At 35.0% G+C, this 20449-nt stretch overlaps 1 protein-coding gene across 1 annotated transcript in view; it reads left to right on the top strand.

The window, feature by feature from the left end:
- Window positions 1-20449, top strand: part of TBC1D22A (TBC1 domain family member 22A) — a 138814-nt gene that overhangs the window by 50493 nt on the left and 67872 nt on the right. Inside the window, exons 9-10 of the mRNA XM_066550777.1 lie at window positions 220-329; window positions 8682-8757. Of these exons, the coding sequence (XP_066406874.1) occupies window positions 220-329; window positions 8682-8757 (186 nt within the window). The remainder of the gene's footprint in view (window positions 1-219; window positions 330-8681; window positions 8758-20449) is intronic.

The raw sequence follows: 20449 nt of genomic DNA, 5'->3' as shown, positions 1-20449 counted from the left end.
AGTCTGCAAGAAATTAAGTATTTATTAACATTTAAAGCCATTAGATGACACAGTTAAGCAATAAATGATTCATTTAGGCCCTGTTAAAGAAAACGTGCATTGGTTTCTGACTCAAAGATAAGTGGTGGTTGTCTTTGTTTTCAATTCTTTTCCTCATTCTTGCTTTATTTATTCTGTGCACTTCATTGACTTGTCTTTCTCTTTCTTTTCCTGAAACAGAAGAAGAAGAAGTGGAAAATTTTGATGTTTCCAGTCTGCCTGAAGAAGTGCTGCAGAACATAGAAGCTGACAGTTACTGGTGCATGAGCAAGTTGCTTGATGGCATTCAGGTAAATTGATTTTTCCTGTCTGTAAGTAGTGGAGTTAACTGATTAATGTCATGGCTTTAACTACTTTAAGGCTGAAAAAGAGTACATGTATGAAAAACAGGGGTTTTCTGATTTTCCCATTGGAGAGTTTGGCATAGAAAAGAAAGAAGGGAAATGGAAAAAAAAAACCTGTTCAACTTCTCTTAATCAAAATGTCTGCATGTTTCATTGTGTGTGATATTCTAGAGCAGAACAGAAACTTCCAGTTCTAGATGCATGTTTTGCAAATCTGTTACCAAGCATGAAGAATAGTTGCTCAGAATCTCACTAAGGTGGTAAAAACCTGGCTTATTTATTCATTTTTCAGTTGTTAATATAGCAACCTATAAGTGATTACTGTCTTAATAGTTCCTGAAATTATCTTCATATTTTAAAACTTGGTACTTATGCTACTTCACTGAGAGTTTGATTTTTTTCTATGTGGAAAAGCTATAAATGAAGGCACAATTTTTCTGTTACAGGCAGCAAGTTGGAGTCTAATAATAGTAGATTTTTGTGTAAATGTTCATGGGCTTAAAAGTTTATGAAGATTAGAAGTATCTACAACATTCTTTCCTGTGATGTATTTTAATATGAATGTTTCATTGGCTAAGGTGCATTGTGAATTGAACCTTGTAACAGAGTTCATTTTTGACAAAATGGTTCTAGGATTGAGTCAGCAACAAAAGGCTTTAACTTTTTTGAAGGTGTTTTAAGTGTATTTTTCCTGGTTAAAGCTCAGTGTTTTGTGTAGCATTTTTGAAATGCACAGTCATTTTCCTACATCAATTCCTGTAACAAATGCTGGTTTGCTTATTTCAATGTCTCAGACCTCCTAAATTTTAAACTATTTGACCACATAGCAAAATTATGTGAAAAGTTATAAAGAAAAAAGTGAGAGCTTGAAATCTACTGGGAAGGAAGAAAGCCAGGTAAAGAAATGCAAACTCCTCCAACTGTTGTACCTGCTTCTGGAACATCACTGTCACTAGCCTGTTGCTTTATTTTTTTCTAGGAAAGGAAGTTCACAGATTAGGCAATTTCTCCTTAAAATTCTGTTTTCATACAAAACTATCAGGTACTGAGAAGCAAAATACAGAAACCAATTGCAATGGAATTAAACTGCATCAATGAAAATTTAAGCTGTTATATAAAGGGAATAGTGTTAGATGTATTAAAGGATGGACTCATCCGTCAAAAGAAGGCTTGAAAGATTATGCTAGTGGTGTGACTAAAGGCTTCTAAGAGACTGCATGTGTATCATATCTCAGTTTGATTACAGTTTTAAAAATTGATCGAACAAATACTAGGAATTTTTAAATATAAATATCATTTAATCTTGAAATCTGTAGCTATCTTATAGCAATCAGTTTTGAATGATGATGTATGTAATGGTTTTCCTTTTCAGTGCCTCCTGAGTCTGTGCTCTGAATATTTTTTTAGTTTTTGTCCCAGAAAGACTATGCCTCATTGCAATTGCTTTTTATTTATTTCAGGAGTACAAATGAGATCTTCTGAAATCATAAGAAAATAGGATAATTCTGTGCAATATAGGACCAGCTCTGAGGTCAGACTGACTTTCTCAAGGCTTTGTCCAGCTGGGTCTTGAACCCTCCAAGTACAGAGACTTCACAGTCTCTGGGGGTTAACCTATTCCAGTGCTTCCTCATCCTTATGTTGAAGGTTCTCCCAAATAGGCAGATGGAATATTTTTTGTTTATGCTGCTTATCTCTTATCTTCCCACTGGGCACCGCTATGGAAAATGGAGATTTGTTGTCTTGATAACTTGGGTTTTATTAGGCTGTGATTAAGTGCTTCTGGAGCTGTCTTTTCTTTAGGCTGAACAAGCCCAGTTTCCCCAGCCTCTCAAAGAGCATGTGCTCCATATCTCTTAGCATCTTGGTGACCTTTTGCTCTTGCTTCATTTTGTTCTGAAGCTTATTACCTTTTTCTTGTATGAGGGTCCTTAAAACTGGACGTGGTATTTTAGATATGGTCTTGAAATACAAGAAATTATTTTTAAAAATTTGAAGGAAAATCTACACAGTAAAGATTGAACTCTGGAACTGTTTGGTCAGAGAGGTTGTAGAATCCTCATTTTGGAAGTTCAAACCCGGAGTCCACATGGCCTTGAGCAGCTTGCTCCAGGTGATTTGGCTTTGGGCAGCCAATCATTTCCCTCCATGGGCCAGCAGTCTGCTGGCTGGCTTTGTTAGGGCTCACCAGTGACTCAGTCTGAGCTTTCTGTCTGCTGAGATTTCAGGTCCTTTGGCACAGAACTCGTCTCCAGCCCGTATTCTTGCAAGATTTGCTGATTTATGCTGATTTATAAAAGCCTGGTTCTGAAGCTGTGTGTGGCCATATGCAAAATATATCTTCCATGTGTGTGATAAAGCTAGTTGTCTTTACAACACTTCTAAACTGTAGATGATACATGAACATTCTTGTATTTTCATCTGTGGCTGTTCATATGGGAAAACAAGAATTATCCCATGAGTATTTTTCCCATGTAATTAAGTAGACATTCCCATACATCCAGATTATTAACTTCCTTTTTTTATTACTAAATTGTCCTTTATAACACTTTCTTCAATAGTGTCTCATTAACATTCAAGTAAAAAGTTCACATTGATCTGTGCCACCTGAAAATGTAATGTTCATGTATAAAATAGAGTATAACTTTTCATTTTAAGTTCGAGTATACTGGTAATAAAATAACCAAAGGGGAAATACATGCATTGCATAATGATCTAACCAGATGTATTAAAAATAGCACTAAAATATTAATATAATCATTTATCAGGGCCTGGTAATTTTTAGAATAAAAGTGAGATAATTCATATCCAGGGACTAGAGTGTGCTGAGGTACATATTAGCTATTTCTATGTCTGATAAAATAGCAAGATTTATGACCATTAAAGGGAATCCTGCAGAGTTCTTTCTCACTCTTGGGTTATGGAAAGTTGTTACTTACATATGCCTGGATGGATGGATGGATGGATGGATGGATGGATGGATGGATGGATGGATGGATGGATGGATGGATGGATGGATGGAAGCTGGATCCAATAAATAACATGAACATGCATTTCAATTGTTGAGAAGAATGCGCAGAAATAAGTCTTCTAAAAATTCTTCACAGGACCTTCCTGGTTTATTTTAAAGGAAAAATAGGTCAAATATAGCTTTCTTTGTACCTTTACATTGAACTCCTGCACAAGTTTCTGCATAATAATGCAGTTTTCCAGCCTGTCACTGAGAGTAAAATTTTCAGGAAGACAACAAATCTATTTGTAATCAGTAGATGAAATACACTGTGCTATCAGTATACTTCAGCATAAAAATATTTTATCCTCTACCTAAAATTTGCAGCATCAGCTTTTGGAATTGTACATGTTTGTATTTATGATTTCTAGCTCTTATCCAGATTTGAACTGATGCCTGGCCTATGCTGTAATCTAAAAATATACAATGAGCACTTTTGTCATTGCCCCTTTAACAGTTTCCGTAATTTATAATACATCCATTTGAGTAAAACTGAGGTTTGACTACACAGACCAGTAGAAGGTTGGATCTTTGGTTCTGACTCTATGGATGCTATTTCAACAGGAGAAACAGTACCTACATTTTAATAAACTGTTAGTTTTTTGTCCCGTTATGTAGGAATAAGTAAGATACTGTTTTGCATACTTATGCAAAATTTTGGGCTGCAATGCTTTGTAAAAATTTTTCTTACTACTTAGGAAATTTTGCATTTTGAAAAGTCAGGCTTAATAGTTGTAATGGTTGACAGACCTTTTCTTCTAAAGAAAGTGTCTTGGAGTAACAATGGAACATGCAATGGACTGTGCTAACAGCATAGTTCAGCACACTTGTGTGTTTGTTCTTGTGTGTGCACACTCTATCCTGAGCTGTATTCAGGAGTGAATTTACATTATAATCTCTATCTTCAAAGAACATTTTGGGTGAAGTGTGCTTGTATTGATAGTGTTTATATACATCATGGCTATCATTATCTGGTGTCATGCTTCCCTCCCTCCTGCCCCTGTCTTTCTGCATAACTTTCTGAGCAAGGTGAACGAAGATTTTTAATAGGAGTTTGCTTAGAGAATTCAGAAATGTTTGAATGAAGTACTTAAATAAGTAAAAAGGAAGATTTCAGGAGATCTCTTTGTGACATGAGGATGAGAAAACCTTTTTCTTTCAGTTGTCATTGGTTCATGTATACTTGATACTATGCTTGAACATACTAAATTGATGCATAGCAATTCTTAAATATGCATTAGTAGAGAAAATAGCCATCCAAGTCTGTATGTCTGTATGATTTATATGGATTGCTTAGTGTATCCTCTACATTTAAAAGCTCTGATCTCATTGATAAAACATGAGCAAACAACACATGAACATCTCATGTCAAAACTTTCCATTTGGTTCTAGAAATGTTTTTGATATTTTCTTCACTACACTGTTGGTGAACACTGTGTATGACCTGAAAAGATGAGAGGCATTGTGCCTAGGCCTCTGCTTGGCTGCAGTCATAATGTCAAATTACTGACAGCGGTTTTTTCTTTTACTTTGGCTGGCTCTGTTTCTTCTTCATGGTGTCATGAAAGATTGTTTTCCATTCCTCTTCAGCTTGCTGCTTCTTCTTCTAAAATGATCCCATCATCATGTATTATGAGAAATAGATTAGGGATTTTCTTCAGCTAGTGCCTATGAAGTCTCTCTCTCTCCCCCCCTCACCCTCTCTGGGAGGACAGTCCCAGTTAAATCTGTTTTGAGCATTTTTCCACGTTTCTTCCATTTAAAATGTCTACCCTTAAAAAAGTAAGGAATTACTTAGTAGTTTTTAAAATGTTTTGTGAAGTCTATAATTTTAGTACTTTATTTTAAATTAAAACAATTAGTTTTTGAGAAATCCAGACCTAGTTGTAGTTGCAGGGAAGTAGGGCGTTATACCAGTTTCTACAGAATACATATAAACTACTAACACAAAGATTTGAAGCTCTTGCAAGTTTTGATCTCTTCTGACATTATAAAGTCCTAACCTTCTGTATTGTAAGGTGAAACTAATTATGTGTCAGTCTGAACTAGATATTATGCCCATTCAGCTGTGAAGTAGGTTAGCATAGTTTATCAAGGGTTCTGGTATATATACATACTTTGTCATATGTGAATGCTTACTGTCAAGAGCAGTGTTTGGAACTAAGAGATATTTTATGTGAACTCCTAGTTTTCATCCTGATTTTTTTTAATATTTCCTCATTTGAAACTTTGACTATCAATAATGAGCAAAACACAATCTCTGAAATAGTCATAAGTAATTGAGAAAATAATTGTCTTGGCTCAGCTCTGAGCAATAATTCATGAATTTTGTGATTTTGGCATGTTTTTTCTTTTCTGTTTTACTATTTTTCCTTCATCTATAAGCACAAAGGAGCAAGAATAGTGGGTAACAGAATACCTTTAACATTTACAAAGTCTTTCTCACAGTTTCACAAACTCCAGGGAGTCAACTACAAGTGTCATAAGAGGGCATATGTACAAGACAGTTTAATTAGAAGAGAGTACTGGGGAATCCAATAAAGATCTTTCCAGTTTAGGTGAGTCAGCACAAGTAGAAGAGTGACCCCCAGCTGTGTTCATTTGCAGCTGAAATAATGAACAGAGAAATAAATAAGCAAAAGATCAAATGTAGTGAAAAGCAAATTTACCTGTTTTCAAATCAAGATGGCAGTTTTGGGTTGCATTTCCAGGTTTGTATGGATTAAATTAGGCTTTGAGAAAGAAAGTAGTTTGAGATTCATAGATCACAGTCAAGAGTTGCACTACCTGGGGAGAGACTAATGATCAAAGCACCAGTGTTTTAACTCTGTCTTGACTTTCAGTGTTACATAGAGGAGCATTCTTTTACAGAGGATCTGTTACAGAGGAAATAATTAAATACCATCTTGCTGTACTTTGAGGGCAGTACTACTTCTAGAAACACCAGTTAACTTTGTTTTAAATAAATAAATAGAACAGCATAAAAACATTTTGCAACCAAAAAAAAGTGAATACAGTTTTAGTTGTTAGAGTTTGTTCTGTAAAGAAAGTGATTATGATTTCCTAAAGATTCTGTGCCTTGGATATTATCCATGATTAATACAGGTGTCTGTTAGCCTTGTGTAGAAGGCAGTGTTCCAGTGCATGGGATAGTTTCTTTCTTCCTGAAATGAGATTATAATAGATGTGAATTCTGTGTGTCTTTCCATTCTATCCATTTTGGTTCTTTATTGCATTAAAAAGGATGCTCATGTTCTGTTTGTGAAATAATGTCAACAAGCTGAAATTGTTGCAAATTTTACATGGTAATTGTGAAAAATTGAAAAATTCAGGGAATTATTCTTGCTTCCTCATCCATACTGTTTTAGTTTATACACTGGGTTCTAATATTAATTACTGTGAAAGGGCTACTGCTAAACTAGTAGAAAAATTTGCTAGAATTTTAAAAATAGCTATTACTATGATCAGTTACAAGTGATCAGAGCATACAGTAGACTTTTTGATACTGTAAATTGCTTGTTGGCTGAAGTACTTTAATTTACAGAATTATTAGTGTATCATTTTGCCTTATGAATTTTTAGACTTCAAACTTTATAGCAGTTTTTCAGAATTTGAAGATTAAATTGCAGTTCAGTTTCATAAGTCAAATAAAACCTATAAAAAGCTCCATGTAAATAAAGCCAAGAGAGTCAATAAGATTTTTTTTTGGTTTTAAATAGAAAAACATAAAAATGAACTGATACATAAAACATATGAACAGATAATCATCTCTTCTACTCTAAGACCAAGTTAAAAATTTAAATGACGTCAAGAAAAATTAGTATTTTGGGATTACTTAGCTCCAGCTGATAAAGGAATTACTCAAACAATAGCAGTTGAGGCAAAACATCCAATACTGTGATTTTCTGTGCATGTGGTGGTTACACAAAAAAACCTTCTACATAGCAACTTTCTTTTAAAATATGTATGTATAATTTTCTTTTCTTGAATCTCTCAAGAACCACAGGAAGACAACTGTAACAAAAAGAGTTGAATGGAGGGATTGCCAATTAAATATTCAGAAACATTGCTGTATATTTGAATAATGTCATTATTTTAAAAGATTGATCACTTTGGGTTTCAAGCGGAGATATCTTTCTTGCTCTCATTATTTCAAACTCAAGTCTATGCTATAGAGCTGCAATCCACAAATTAAAAATCCATTTACAGTTAATTCATTCAAAGAAATATATGCAAATATAACGCCCTTTTAGCTACATAGCTTGTGTGTTAGATTTTGATTCATGATATTAACTGTAATCTTGGGTTCAGAACAGTTATGAGTACATTAAAACAGACTTTTGATTTCTTATGCTGCTTGAAGTTATTACTCTGTACTTCAAAAGATCAAATTCTTTCCCTGCCTCTGATTATAGGCTAAATTTTCATATTTCCTACATTATTTGTTGCAGTAATCCGTGGCTCTCTGGGCTTTATATGAGTCTAAATCCAGCTAGCTCTGGACTCTGGCCCAGACGGACTTGCATAGATGAAATAAAAGATGAGAAGCGCTCTTCTCCACATGGGGACGAGTGTCCAGGTTATTGGCTTGGGATAGGACAGTACTGGTGTGGCAACCACCCAGGTAGAAAAAAGAGGCTGAAGTGCACCTGCAGTGGGTTTTTATACCTGAGAAAGGGGGCGGGGAAAGAGGACCATGGCCAATGGGATACCATTGGGGAGGGGCGAGGGGAGGGGCCACCCATGGGAGAGACCACCAGGGGATATGGAAAGGGAGGGGGGTATGGGGGAGATACCATGTAGTGGGAGAGGGGAGATAACACTCTACATGACATACCATACTCAGTACAATTTTCCCATCACCCAGTGCAAAACACCAACTAAATAAACTACTTAGTGCAATACAACAATTTGTAGAATTGTAAATTTCCGAGAAAAAAAAAATCACCTTAAAAATATCTAACATGGCACATTTTGGCATGTAAGATGAGGGCCTTTTAAAGCTACTGGGGTTTCTGCAATAAAGTAACTTCACTAGATTAGCAAGTAGAGAGCAGTTGATGCAGGAATAGCTATACAGAATATGCTGTTAGAGGTGGGGACTCAAAGGACTGTACAGTGTGATGATTTACTATTTTACTGTAGAAGCAGACCTAGGAAATGTAGTCACAAAACAGAAACACCATAAGAAAACAGAGAAAAATACATGGATTAAGAAAAGTAATTGAAAGAAAAGAAACCTTTTTTTCTTTTCTACAGCTAATACTTGTATGTGGTCTCCTCTTTAGGATAACTACACTTTTGCACAGCCAGGAATCCAAAAGAAAGTGAAGATGTTGGAAGAACTTGTTAGTCGGATTGATGGTAAGTCTCAAAGGCAAATTGATTTCTAACTGATGTTACACTGAAAATGTTTAATTAAAATACTTGCAAGAAAAGCCAAAATCACTGCAATCACCTGCAATGGCGCAGTAACGTCACCTTCCTCAGGTGAGGTGTCATCACTGGCTTGTGGCATACTGGCCTTTGTGGATCACTGTCGTGTATCATTTAAAAGAAAGGCACTAGAGCATGAGTCTCTTTCATTACTTTTTATTAAGGCAATATAATCAAAATTCAATGGCAATTTCTTTGCAGCAGAGTAATGACCACACACAAAAGGCAGCCAGTATTCATTTCCCATTAAGCCTCAATGGTTGTTGTAATGCAGCAAGTCACAGTGGTTGTTTATGGTTGTCCTTCGGCACTATGTTTTGTGCCTTTGTGCATCATTTTGCTATCTGGAATGCCTGCATAATTTCTCTGTGGAATCCAATTAATTATGAACTCTGGAAATAACATCTTTAATTTTATAGATAAATTACAGTATGTGCAGGGGTAATTTTAGATTATTCTTTCATGTTTAAGCAGCTCACTTTGAAATATTTTACCTTCATCCTTAAAGTAATTCCTTTCATGAAATGCTGACTGTCATATAGCTAGGACAGAGTTTAATTAAATGAAATGCAAGAGATAATGCTTGCCCATTCTAAACATAATCTCTTGATAGTTTGTTAAAATAATGAACAGAGTATTAACAAAATGTTGCCAAGCAGAACTGGGCATATATTTGCAACACTAGCATGTCAGTGATGACTTAGAAAAAATATTTCTTGTGTAGCTTTATATTTGATAATCTTGGATACATTAATTCCCTGGTTTTGTTACATATACTGTGAAGCTTTTTTTTGTGCCCGTGCTTCTTATAGGAGATTTTGCCTCCTTGTATGTACATCCTTAATATTTTATAATGGTCTTTGTGCTTTTCTAGGATATTAAGGTATTTTTAATGATCACAAACCAAGGGCAGCAGAAAAATGTTTATATAAAATTACACAATAAACTTAAATGTATGTAAAAATTTTTGGTTTTGATACATTTTTTTAAAATGCCAGTAAATACAAAAAATATAAGGGCATATTTCTGTATATTGGGTAGCTAAATATTTATATTAAAAATATAGTTAAATCAGTGTATTTTGTTACTTAAAAAATAATCTAACTTCTCATAATCTGATTTTTTATATGTAATTTTAGTCTTGCATCAATTGATGTTTACATTTCAGAAGCAAATTATTATATATTAAGTAAAGTGTATAATTAAAATTCCTGTAAATAGACTTCCTTAACTTGGTCAATGAACATTTATATAAATAAATTGTTTAACCAAGACTTTAAAATTAGAAATAGCATTCTGATAGTCAACTTTGTGGTTCAATGGAATAAAAATATTAAGTATAATACAATAGATTATTGTTTAGTTTAAGGAAAAAAGAAATGCTGAAGTCTTATTTATACCTTCAGTGCTTTAGGGATATAGTTAAATGATTTCTCTCAATTATTAGGTTTAGGAAGCATTATTTTTAAAGCTTCACACTTAAAAAATAAGTCAGTTGTAACAAATAGTTGTGTCGTCTTATACTGTTATTTGATCATCCTTTGCAACTGAAAGCAAAGTGTGAGTTCCTGTTTTTTTATCTAATTTAAAATAAAGCTGCGAGGTCTTTATAAATTTTTTGTAGTTTTCAGCAGATATCATGAGTGTTTGCTAGTAAATATTGATGGACATTTAGAACTGCTTATGTTATATGGGGCCTCTGGCAGTCAGTGTTCCAAGCCTTTGCCCTTGCCTCGATGACTCTGTCTGATGGGACAGGGCCGGTTTAGAGCAGGCTCTGTGGAGTCTTGCCCTCCACAGAGCTGAGTTTTGAGTGATTCTGGGGATGGAGATTCTGCAACTTCTTTAGGTAGAACTGTTCGGGAAGTTTGACTACTTCCACTGTAATTTTATTTTATATATAAATAATTGTTTTTTAAAATGGAGCTTATGTCCACCACCTTTTATTTTATCTCAGTGTACCTCTGAGAAGAATTTGGCTCCATGTTCTCTGCATGCTCCCTTTAGGTAGTTGCAGCTTTTCTTAGACTTCTTTTTAAGGCTGGGCAAACCCAATTCTATCAGCCTCCTTTCAGGTGTGAAGTGCTCCAGCTTCCTCTGCCCCTCACTGGGCTTGCCCATGTGTGCCAGCCTCACAGCATTGGAGGTAATGCTGCAGACATGGTTTCCCAAGTGGTGGATACAGAGGAAGAATCACTTCCCCTGACCTGTTGGCGTCTTTCTTGCTTAGAAAGCCTAACAATGCGTGGCCTTTCTTGCTGCAAGGACATTCTTGACTTGGGTACAGCCTGTTGTCCACCAGGATTCCCACATCCTTCTTGGCAGAGCTGCTTTCCATCAGGCTGTGCCTAGTCAGTGCTTGTTGAATGAGACTTTTCCATCCCAAACAGAGGACACTTGCCTCTCCTGAGTCTCAGTAGATTCCTCTTAGCCATTCCTTTAGCTTGCCAATGTTCCTTAAATAGTAGCCCTCACTTTCAGTGTGTAAAGCACCCTGCCCAATCTGGTATAATTTGCAAACACAGTCTATTCTATTCTATGGTATCATTAATTTTTAACAAAGATACTGGCCCTAGTGCTGACTCTGGAGGGATATAATTTGTAATTCGTTGTCAGTTGAATTTTGTATTGCTGATCTCAACCTTTATAATACAAGGGTCCAGTTAAAAGTTTTGTGTAGTAAATATACACATTTTTCATTATTCTTTGGGCTGTTTCTTTTTGTCTGGAAGACTGTCCACTCAGTTACTTTCTTTCTCGAGAAAAGCACACCAAAGTATGTCTAAGATTAAAATTAAGTTTTAGTTGTTAATTAGACAATGGTGGTTGTGTATTGCAGTCATAACCTTTTGGATGCCTCAGCTAAGGGATCCTGAATTAATTGGGTTTTTGGTGGAATCATAACATAGTTTGATTGAATATTGTGGTTTACTCTTCATTTCCTTTTTGCTTTTGTCTTTTTATTCTGGGTTTGCCATTCTTCAGTTAAAGGGAAGTGTATGGCTGATATAAATTCAGTGACTTTGCTGTTTAGAAAAGCCCCTCATGATCTGTATTTGCTGTACTTACCCTAAGTGCTCATTAAGGTTACTGTGCAAGAAAATAATATTCCTATTGGTACTGTGTCACATTATTTCTTGATGCTGGGTAACTGCACAGTGAAGCAAATCTTTATGTAGTAAGTAGCTGTGTGAGTGGATGAAGCCTGTACTGCTTATTTGCTAATAGTAATGGATTACCAGTGTATGAAAGGTGATGCTTGTGCTTTGGAGAGTGCTAATGCATTATGTCAGTGATTCAAGCAACCTTCATTAACCCAGCCTTATGGATCACAACTCCCCTCAAAGTAACTGTCCTTGTGTGTACACTCCAGAATATTGCAAAAGACTTAAAACAGCCAAAATACTCTTAATTTAATCATAATCTCATTCTGCTTAAACTCCAGAAAATAACTTTGATAAATTGTATTTAATGGAATTTTTTTGGACTGCTAATGGAATGTTGTTATAGATGAGATGGAGTTTGAAGATAAAACATTATTCAATCTCATTAGTCTACTTATTGTCATCATTCAGATTTTTCTCGGAATTATAAAAAAAAAATTGAGAGGGAGGATCAATAGATAGCTCAATAATACAAGGAATCTCTTATAACTAATTATCTTTTCTGTTTCCTGTAATGCCAGCAGAGCTTCTCTGCTCTAAATCATGAACCATTTCCCATGGTTTGTAAAAGGTCATACTCACGTGGCACACTATCTTCCACTTTTACTTCCTTTAGGGTTGAAATCAAACAGACACAGTATAGGAATGCCCAAATTAATTCAGGATTTGTGTTTCCAGAATTTACAGGTGCTTAGCACTTGGCTGGTGTCATGCTTGGAAGAGTCTCAACTTCTTCAATTTACTGTAAGACAACTGGTAATTACATGAGAGTTTGAGGTAGCCATTTGGAGAAGTCTGAGCATTTGTAGATAAAAGTAGTCTTAGGGATTCCATAAACATTGATAAAAAGTGATAGAATCATGTAGCATTCTCTCCAAATTAACAATAAGGCAGTTCTAGGAAAAAATCTTAGGCTATTATTATGTAAATGTATTTTTTATATATGTTGGCTTCTTATTAGTATTACAGAAAATTATAAAGCCAGTATTGGCAACTCAGAAAAAATATTCTGCATCTTGTGTGGGGATAAGTTTGAAAAGACTTTTTTCTGCATCTTTTCTAGAACAGCTCAACCCAGGTTTTGCATTTGTGTTCTGCACAGTTCTTTTTTTTTGTAGATAAATTCTCTGTTGTTACTGTTTCACATTGTTTCACCAAAAAATCACCAATCATTTTGTAGAACTTTCCCTTGAATTTTAGTAACAAGAGGTGGAAAAATGCAGAAAATTATTGAAAATAATAGTTAAAAAAGGTTACTGCTGCCTTATATACTGCTGTATATACTTTCCCCCTTCTCCTCAAAATGGAGGTAATGGAAAAATACCTAGAAACATAAAAAGAGTGCTGCATTTTAACTTTCTCATAAGGAAAACTTCAATTTCTCTGGAATTCAGCTACATTTTTCAAAGGTTCAATAAAATTTCAGAATTTCTGCTGTTTCCACTGTGAATGCATCTTCTGATCATCTGTTTTGGAGAGTTACCACAGCTATTCCTACACATGATGTTTTCATCGGGACAATTTCTAGTTTATTTGCATTTTATTGTTGTGAAAAAAAGTTAAAAATTTTTAAGGGGTGTTTTTAGTGCAAAATTTAAGTTTTTATATTTGGATTGCTAAAAATAATGACTTTTAATAAATACTGAATAGTACTGTTTGAGGAAATATTAAGTTATTCCTAAGTGCAGTTGAATTGCTATTTCACCTTTTAAAACCATCTTCTATTTCACCTTTTAAAACTATCTTTTATTAAAAATTTTACAAGTCCTATTTTTTCTTATTGTTGCCATATTTTACGTGTTTTCATTCACACGAAATGACAGATAAATTAGATAATGCCTCTTGTCTTAATGTTCTGAGCAAATTAATCTTGACTTCACTAACCATACTTTCTTTACTTATTTCTCTCTTGGGTTACAGATGTCTTGGTTGGCCCATTATCTGAAATTCTGTAGATGATGCCAGAACTAAGGACTTGTAATAAAGTACTTTCATGTTGTGGCCTTAAATTCATATTTTGCATAATTTTGCTATTCACATAAAGTTTTAAAATATAACTCTCTTGTAAATAGTTGTGTGTTGTGTGTAAATATGTGCAGATCAAGTTCTTAATGAAATGTAGTCAGTTAAAACTTTTTCATTTTTGTGTGCATTTTTGTTTAACCACAGTGGAAAGGCTTATTTAATTGTACCATTCTGTGTACTTCTCATGCTTTGAAATATTTGCTGTAGAAATGTCTAAAAGGTTGGTTGATAAAGCTCTTAATATTTATATATAATATGTTTTCTTATTTAATTGGAGAAGTTTATAAAACATCCTTCATTAGAACAGGATTAGTACTTGTAGGATTATCCTTTCTAAGGTCTTAGTTTATTTAAGAGCTGTGTGTTTTTAATGGGCTGCCAAAGTTTTAAATGTCCAGACTTCATTTGGGATTCTTACAGTTTCTTCTCTGAGTATTGTGCGGATGTTTTGTATTCATCAGGTTCTTGTCCCAGGAGATAAAGGTGCCTATTCCCATAGAGCTGTCCAATGCTCCAAACACAAACTTTTCACAATTCTGCTCAGAACTTAATTTCATATGACGAGTTAAGCCAAAAAGTATTTAGAGATACCTCAAGAGTAGTTTTAATGCTTCCACAGTTTCTGAAGGACATTCAGTTTCTCTGCTAATTGAACTTTTTAAACTGCAGAGAAAATAGTTTTGCTTTTTTCTTTAGCAAAATCTGACTCTTGGAAAGACAAAATATCAACCAAGACTAATACATTTTCTTATTAATCCATTTACTGTTGTTTAATCAGAACTCACAGAACAAGTTATCTGTTCAATATACGTGATAGATATAGATTAATTAATTTGGTTTTTAATTTGAATCTTGGGTGTTCATACAATGATCTGATAATGAAACTGTGGTAATAGATGACATTTGATCTATCTTTGTTACATATTTTATCACGCTAATGATTTTTTGGTTGATGGTTGAAGAATGCATAATTATATGTGCAAAATTAGGTTCATGTTTAATTATATTGTAAAACATTTTACAGACACCAATAACTTTGAATTAGGATTGCGTTGAAGTATCTGGAAAAAAGAGCTCTAATTGCAAGAGTTGCAAAATGGGTATTCTTAGCCTTGTGAAAGCATTTTGAATTGGAAATGGACATAGAATTTTATTAGAATTTATTTAGACCTTACTGCTGCTGTTGAGAATGAGTGATTAATAAGGACCTTGTTTCTCGGTCCATCTTTCTATGTCAGCTTGGTGCTGAAGTGATAGAAAATCTTGTAAGCATTTCATAATTGTTTTAATTAATTTGCACTCCAAAGCTCTTTCTCATTTTAATAAAGCTATTTTATTTAGCTCACTAGTAGTTATTTTATATCTGATTTTATGGTTGTAATTACTGTATTATACTTTAATCCACTTGTAAGTGCTGTTCACTGGGCATTATAATTAATTGATATATCTTTTAAATAATATTTTTATGTTTTACTGTGGAGATTATATTTGTATGCTATTACAGAGTTCAGAAACCTTACCAAGAGTTGAGCCTGACTGTAAAGTAATTTTTAAATTCCTGAGTACTTGTAAGTACTTTAACTTTTAAATTGCCAAACCTTACTATTTTCATGGCAAATTAAAAAAAAAGAAAAAAGGGAAGAAAAGAGATGTTTCACATGATGGGGGATTTAAAAAGTATCAGGCATAAACACTTTTATGAATGCATACAGTTATGATTTAGAAGAAGAGGCTAGAGAAGTCCAGTGATGGTACCTAGAAGTGTCTCATCAAACATATGTTTTTCCCTGTTGTTTGTTGCACTTGGAATATTGAGGACCACCTGCAAACATGGAGTTTTTCTTAACTTTTAGCTACAAGGGTAGATCTTTCTTGATTACTACTAAATGTTTCTCCTAATATTTTCCTCCATTTGGTGTTACATACCACAGAATTGTTACTTTCATTTGATTCCATTAGGCAACCAAGCCTTCCTTTCCCTCCTTCCCTCCTCTAGTATTTTCTTCTTTTACTTTGTTATGTTTCTTGGGCTTTTTAGTATTAGCATATGGACCATATCTTTTGTTATGATGAAGATGCTTCTCAGTCCTAGCTATGAGCTATACATTTAGTGAGCTAAATTTAAATAGACTATTATCTTTAAATTTTAGGTCATGAGGAGAATGTAATTGGCAATACTTCTATGTTTCTGCCAGTCATATTTTCATTTTTAGGACTTTTCAGTGTATTTTTTATGCTTTTGTTGTAATTTTTTACAGTGGAAAATTTTAATCAGTTATAAAAAATAATCTTGTGGAACAAGATATAATCAGCATGTAAATATTTGACTTGGATCTCTGCTATTACTTGAAGTAGAACTATGTATTGTGATGAGATCTTGTCTTGAGGTGAACATTTATGATCTTTAGGATGTCTTCTTCAGTCATCAGGAGCTCCTTTTGCAATTAATATATATTAATAGAAGTTAATATATATAACTACGAATAACTCATTGCTAAGCTGTGGTCTTGACAGAATTACTGTTTTTCAGAATTTCATATTGGGTTTGTAAGCCCTTTTCTGCCTCTGCAACTGGTAACACCTGGTGTTGAGATTTTACTCCAAACTCTTACCTTTGTTTGCCATAAATATCCTGACTTTGAACAATGTAGAAATTATTCAGGAGAGAAAATTAGATTAAAAATTAGCTTTCAACAAATAGAGTAAAAAAGAAAGCAGTCGTTGACTGGTGACAAGGTCCTTTCTTTTGGACTGCAAGGTTCTGTATGTGGGAACTGTAGGATAGGGATGGAGAGCACCCTCAGCCAGTTTGCACCAAATCAGGTGGGAGTGTTGATCTGCTGGAGGGTAGGAAGATTCTGGAGAGAGATCTGGACAGGTTGGATCAATGGGTTAAGGCCAGTTGTGTGAGGTTCAGCAAGGCCAAATGCCAGGTCCTGCTCTTCGGTCACAACAGCCAGCTGCAGCCCTACAGGCTGGGGCAGAATGGCTGGAGAGCTGCCCTGCAGAAAAGGGCTGGGGGTGCTGGGCAGCAGCTGGATGAACATCAGTCAGCGTGTGCCCTGGGGGCCAGTGTAATCCTGGCTCGTATCAGAGACAGCATGGCCAGCAGCACCAGGGCAGTGAATATCCTTTCTCAACATTGGTGAGGCCACACCTCAAATCCTGTGCTCAGTTCTGGGCCCCTCTCAGCAAGAAAGACATCGAGGTGCTGAGCGTGTCCAAAGAAGGGCAGTGGAGCTGGGGAAGGGTCGGGAGCACAAGTCTGATGAGGAGGAGCTGGGGGTGGGTGTTCAGCCTGGAAAAGAGAGTCAGGGGAGACCTTATTGTTGTCTACAGCTGCCTGAAAGGAGGCTGTAGCAGGTGGGGGTCGGTCAGTTCTCCCAAATAACAAGGGACAGGGGGAAATGACAAGAGGAAGTTGTGGCAGGAGAGGGTTAGGGTTAGGGTATAGATTTACAAATTTAGATTGTATATCAGGAAACATTTCTTCACCAGAAGGATTATCAAGGAGTGGAACAGGCTTTCCAGGGAAGTGTTTGAGTCACCATCCCTGCAAGTTTTTAAAAGATGTGGGCCCTTAGGGACATGGTTTATTGGTGGGCTTTGCAGGGTTAGGTTAATGGTTTAGGATCAAGATTTTACAGGTCTTTTCCAGCCTAAATGATTATATGATTCCATGGAAGGCAGGAGTGCTGATGTGTTTCTATTGCATGTTTTTGTAGGTTAAGGATCAATGCAAAAAAGTCATTGTGCATGCAAAGGGCAATGCCAATAATTCCTGTGGCAAAGATTGGCTCATTATTTCCTTTTGCTTTGGTATCAGAGCAGTTTTTAAGAAAAATTGCACTTTTTAAGAAAAATTGTGTGGGTTTTCATGAGAAATACACACTTTTCTTCCTTTTGTTGAACTAAAAGGCCTCTTTAAGAGAGACTGTTAGCTTACATGCATTTCAGATAATTTTTAAGACTTTCATATTCACAATGGAATATGTATAAAATATTGATAAAATAGAGTTAACAACAAAGTGTTCAGGGTTTGAAATATGACTGAAAAATAAACTTTAAGTAGTACTCAAAATTACAAAACTAGGTCAAACATCAGAAACCATAGGATTGGTAGGAATCTTGGAATAAAGGTGAGTGCCCAAAGGCTAGTGTTCTGAAATGTTGAATGGTACAGATGGATGTGGTGACACCATGCTGTGCCACAGTAATTTGGCAGTTCAGGCATAATCTTACATTATTTTGCTGTTTTTCTTTGCTTATGTGTAAGCTTGCCTAGAGACTAGTTCTGACACCATCTTCCTGTCAGGACAGCAGTTGAGTTGTTTGGACAGGTTGTTTCTGTCCTTAACTGTTTAGTTCATGATTTTGTAATCATACAGATTTTAATTTTGACTTCAGTGAAACAGCATGAGATGCTTACATTGAACATGAAGAATAAATATTTTATGTGTGTAGGCCCATCTGCTATGAGAAGCATCTGTTTAAGGTGGCTAAATGTGATAATTCAAAATAATGTACCAATAGTGTATTTAATAAAAATATTAATAGTTATAAATGGTTTTTGTCTACAGGTTACCTATTTTTGACAGTATGCTACTTTGGAATGCATTGCTGTAATGTATTTTGGTCTTTACTCAGAAGACTTCCTTCACCCAAACTTTATATGTAGATTTATTGAAAATGTTGGGAAACTTACTAAATGTAATTTTTATTTCTTTTGAATTTTGATAAAAGAATTGGGGTTTTTTTTAACTGTAAAATAATTATGTTATCAGAAACTGCAGTAGAAGTAGTTTTTATAAAATACTTCATGTTCTAAAGCTGACAGTAATTATATAACTTCTTGTTCATTGCACATACATACTTATTTTCATTGAAATGGAAAATTTAGATTTAGATTATGCCAGTCCAAATTACCTTTATCAGCAAATTAGCTTCTGCTTACAATTACTTGCAAAGTAGGAAGAATTAGCTTCTTTACTCAATGCATCTTCTATTCCAGCCTTGCATCAATTAGGTATAAAGCACAGAGTTTAGTAATCCATTTTTCAACTTGTTTAGACTAGAAAGCAACTTTCAAGAAATTCATTATGCCCATTAACTAACATAGTTGAAATATCACAATTGGCACAATTTATTGTTCTTCATTACTTACTTTTAATGGCTACAAACAACCAAATGAAAATTGTTTCTGCTGTGTGAAGAACAAAATTTTGTGAGTTAGTAACTTTGCTTAGAAATAAAACTGCCTTTTTTTTTGCAACCTGCTTGATGTACTAGATTATCAAATCATAGTAGTCTGTAGTGTAGGTATCCACATGTGACATTCAAATAATAAATTTAACCCAGTATCTCACTTCAGTATATTTAACTTGAAGCTAAATTTTTCTAAAGCAAAGGCAGAGACACAATAGTAATTCAGCATTTGGCGTGAGTCTAATAATCTAAATGATGTAATAATGGTGCAGTGGGTGGAGAGCTGGCAGAGGACAGGGCTCAAAGGGTTGCAGTGAGTGAGGCTGCATTTGGCAGGTGAGCATTCACCAGTGATGTCCTTAAGTGTTCAAGTCTAAGGCCAGCTCTATTTAATATTTTTATCAAGGATCTGGATGCAGGAGTTGAATGCAACATTAACAAATCTGCAGGTGATACTATACTGGGGGGCACTGTTGTCTCTTGAGGAGCAAGATGCCTTGGAGAAGGATCTTGTTAGATTGGGGCATTGGGCAATCATCAATGATTTATTGAAGATTTGAAAATTTAACAACAACAAGTTACAGGTGCTGCACCCTTGATGAAGTAATTCTGAGCACAGTTGGAGATTGAGAGAAGAGGGGCTGGAGAACAGCCCTGAAAAAAGGGATCTGGTTTTTTCCTGGCCAGGAGGGCAGTTCCCATGCTGGGTTGCATCAAACACAGCATTGCCAGCTGGCCAAAAGACTTGACTATCCCACTGTTTATTATCCCACTGTGTTCAGTGTTGCTGTAGCATCATCTTGAGCATGGTAAGCAGTTCTGGGCCTTACAATTTAAGAATTTGTCTGTATTTGTTTATATTTATATTGTGGAAGGGTGTGATTTTAGGAACAAAAATACCAGGTCTGCTGAAGACTGCTTTAGCCACAGATAAATGGAGGCTGACAAGTGCTATGGAGAAATACCAGTTCTTAATACATTTTCATTGATATTTGTTTTTAGTTATCATTGGAGACAAGATGTGTTAAGTGGACCTTTGGAGTAATGTGTTGTTGTGTCTTACTTTTTTTAAAAGCCCTCATTTTTGATTGTTTTTAAAATCTAAAAGGTTTGTACTTATAGCTTCTGTATTAAAAAACTGTTTTATATTGGCTGACACTTTCATATAGCCAAAAAATACATCCTGAGGGGAAAAAAAACTGAACAGCTTTAGTCTTTAACATAAT

This window comes from Molothrus aeneus, chromosome 5 (assembly GCF_037042795.1).
Source record: "Molothrus aeneus isolate 106 chromosome 5, BPBGC_Maene_1.0, whole genome shotgun sequence".
Classification (NCBI taxonomy): Eukaryota; Metazoa; Chordata; class Aves; order Passeriformes; family Icteridae; genus Molothrus; species Molothrus aeneus.
The sequence above is the reverse complement of the archived record's forward strand: the minus strand, read 5'-3'. Positions and strand labels throughout refer to the sequence as shown.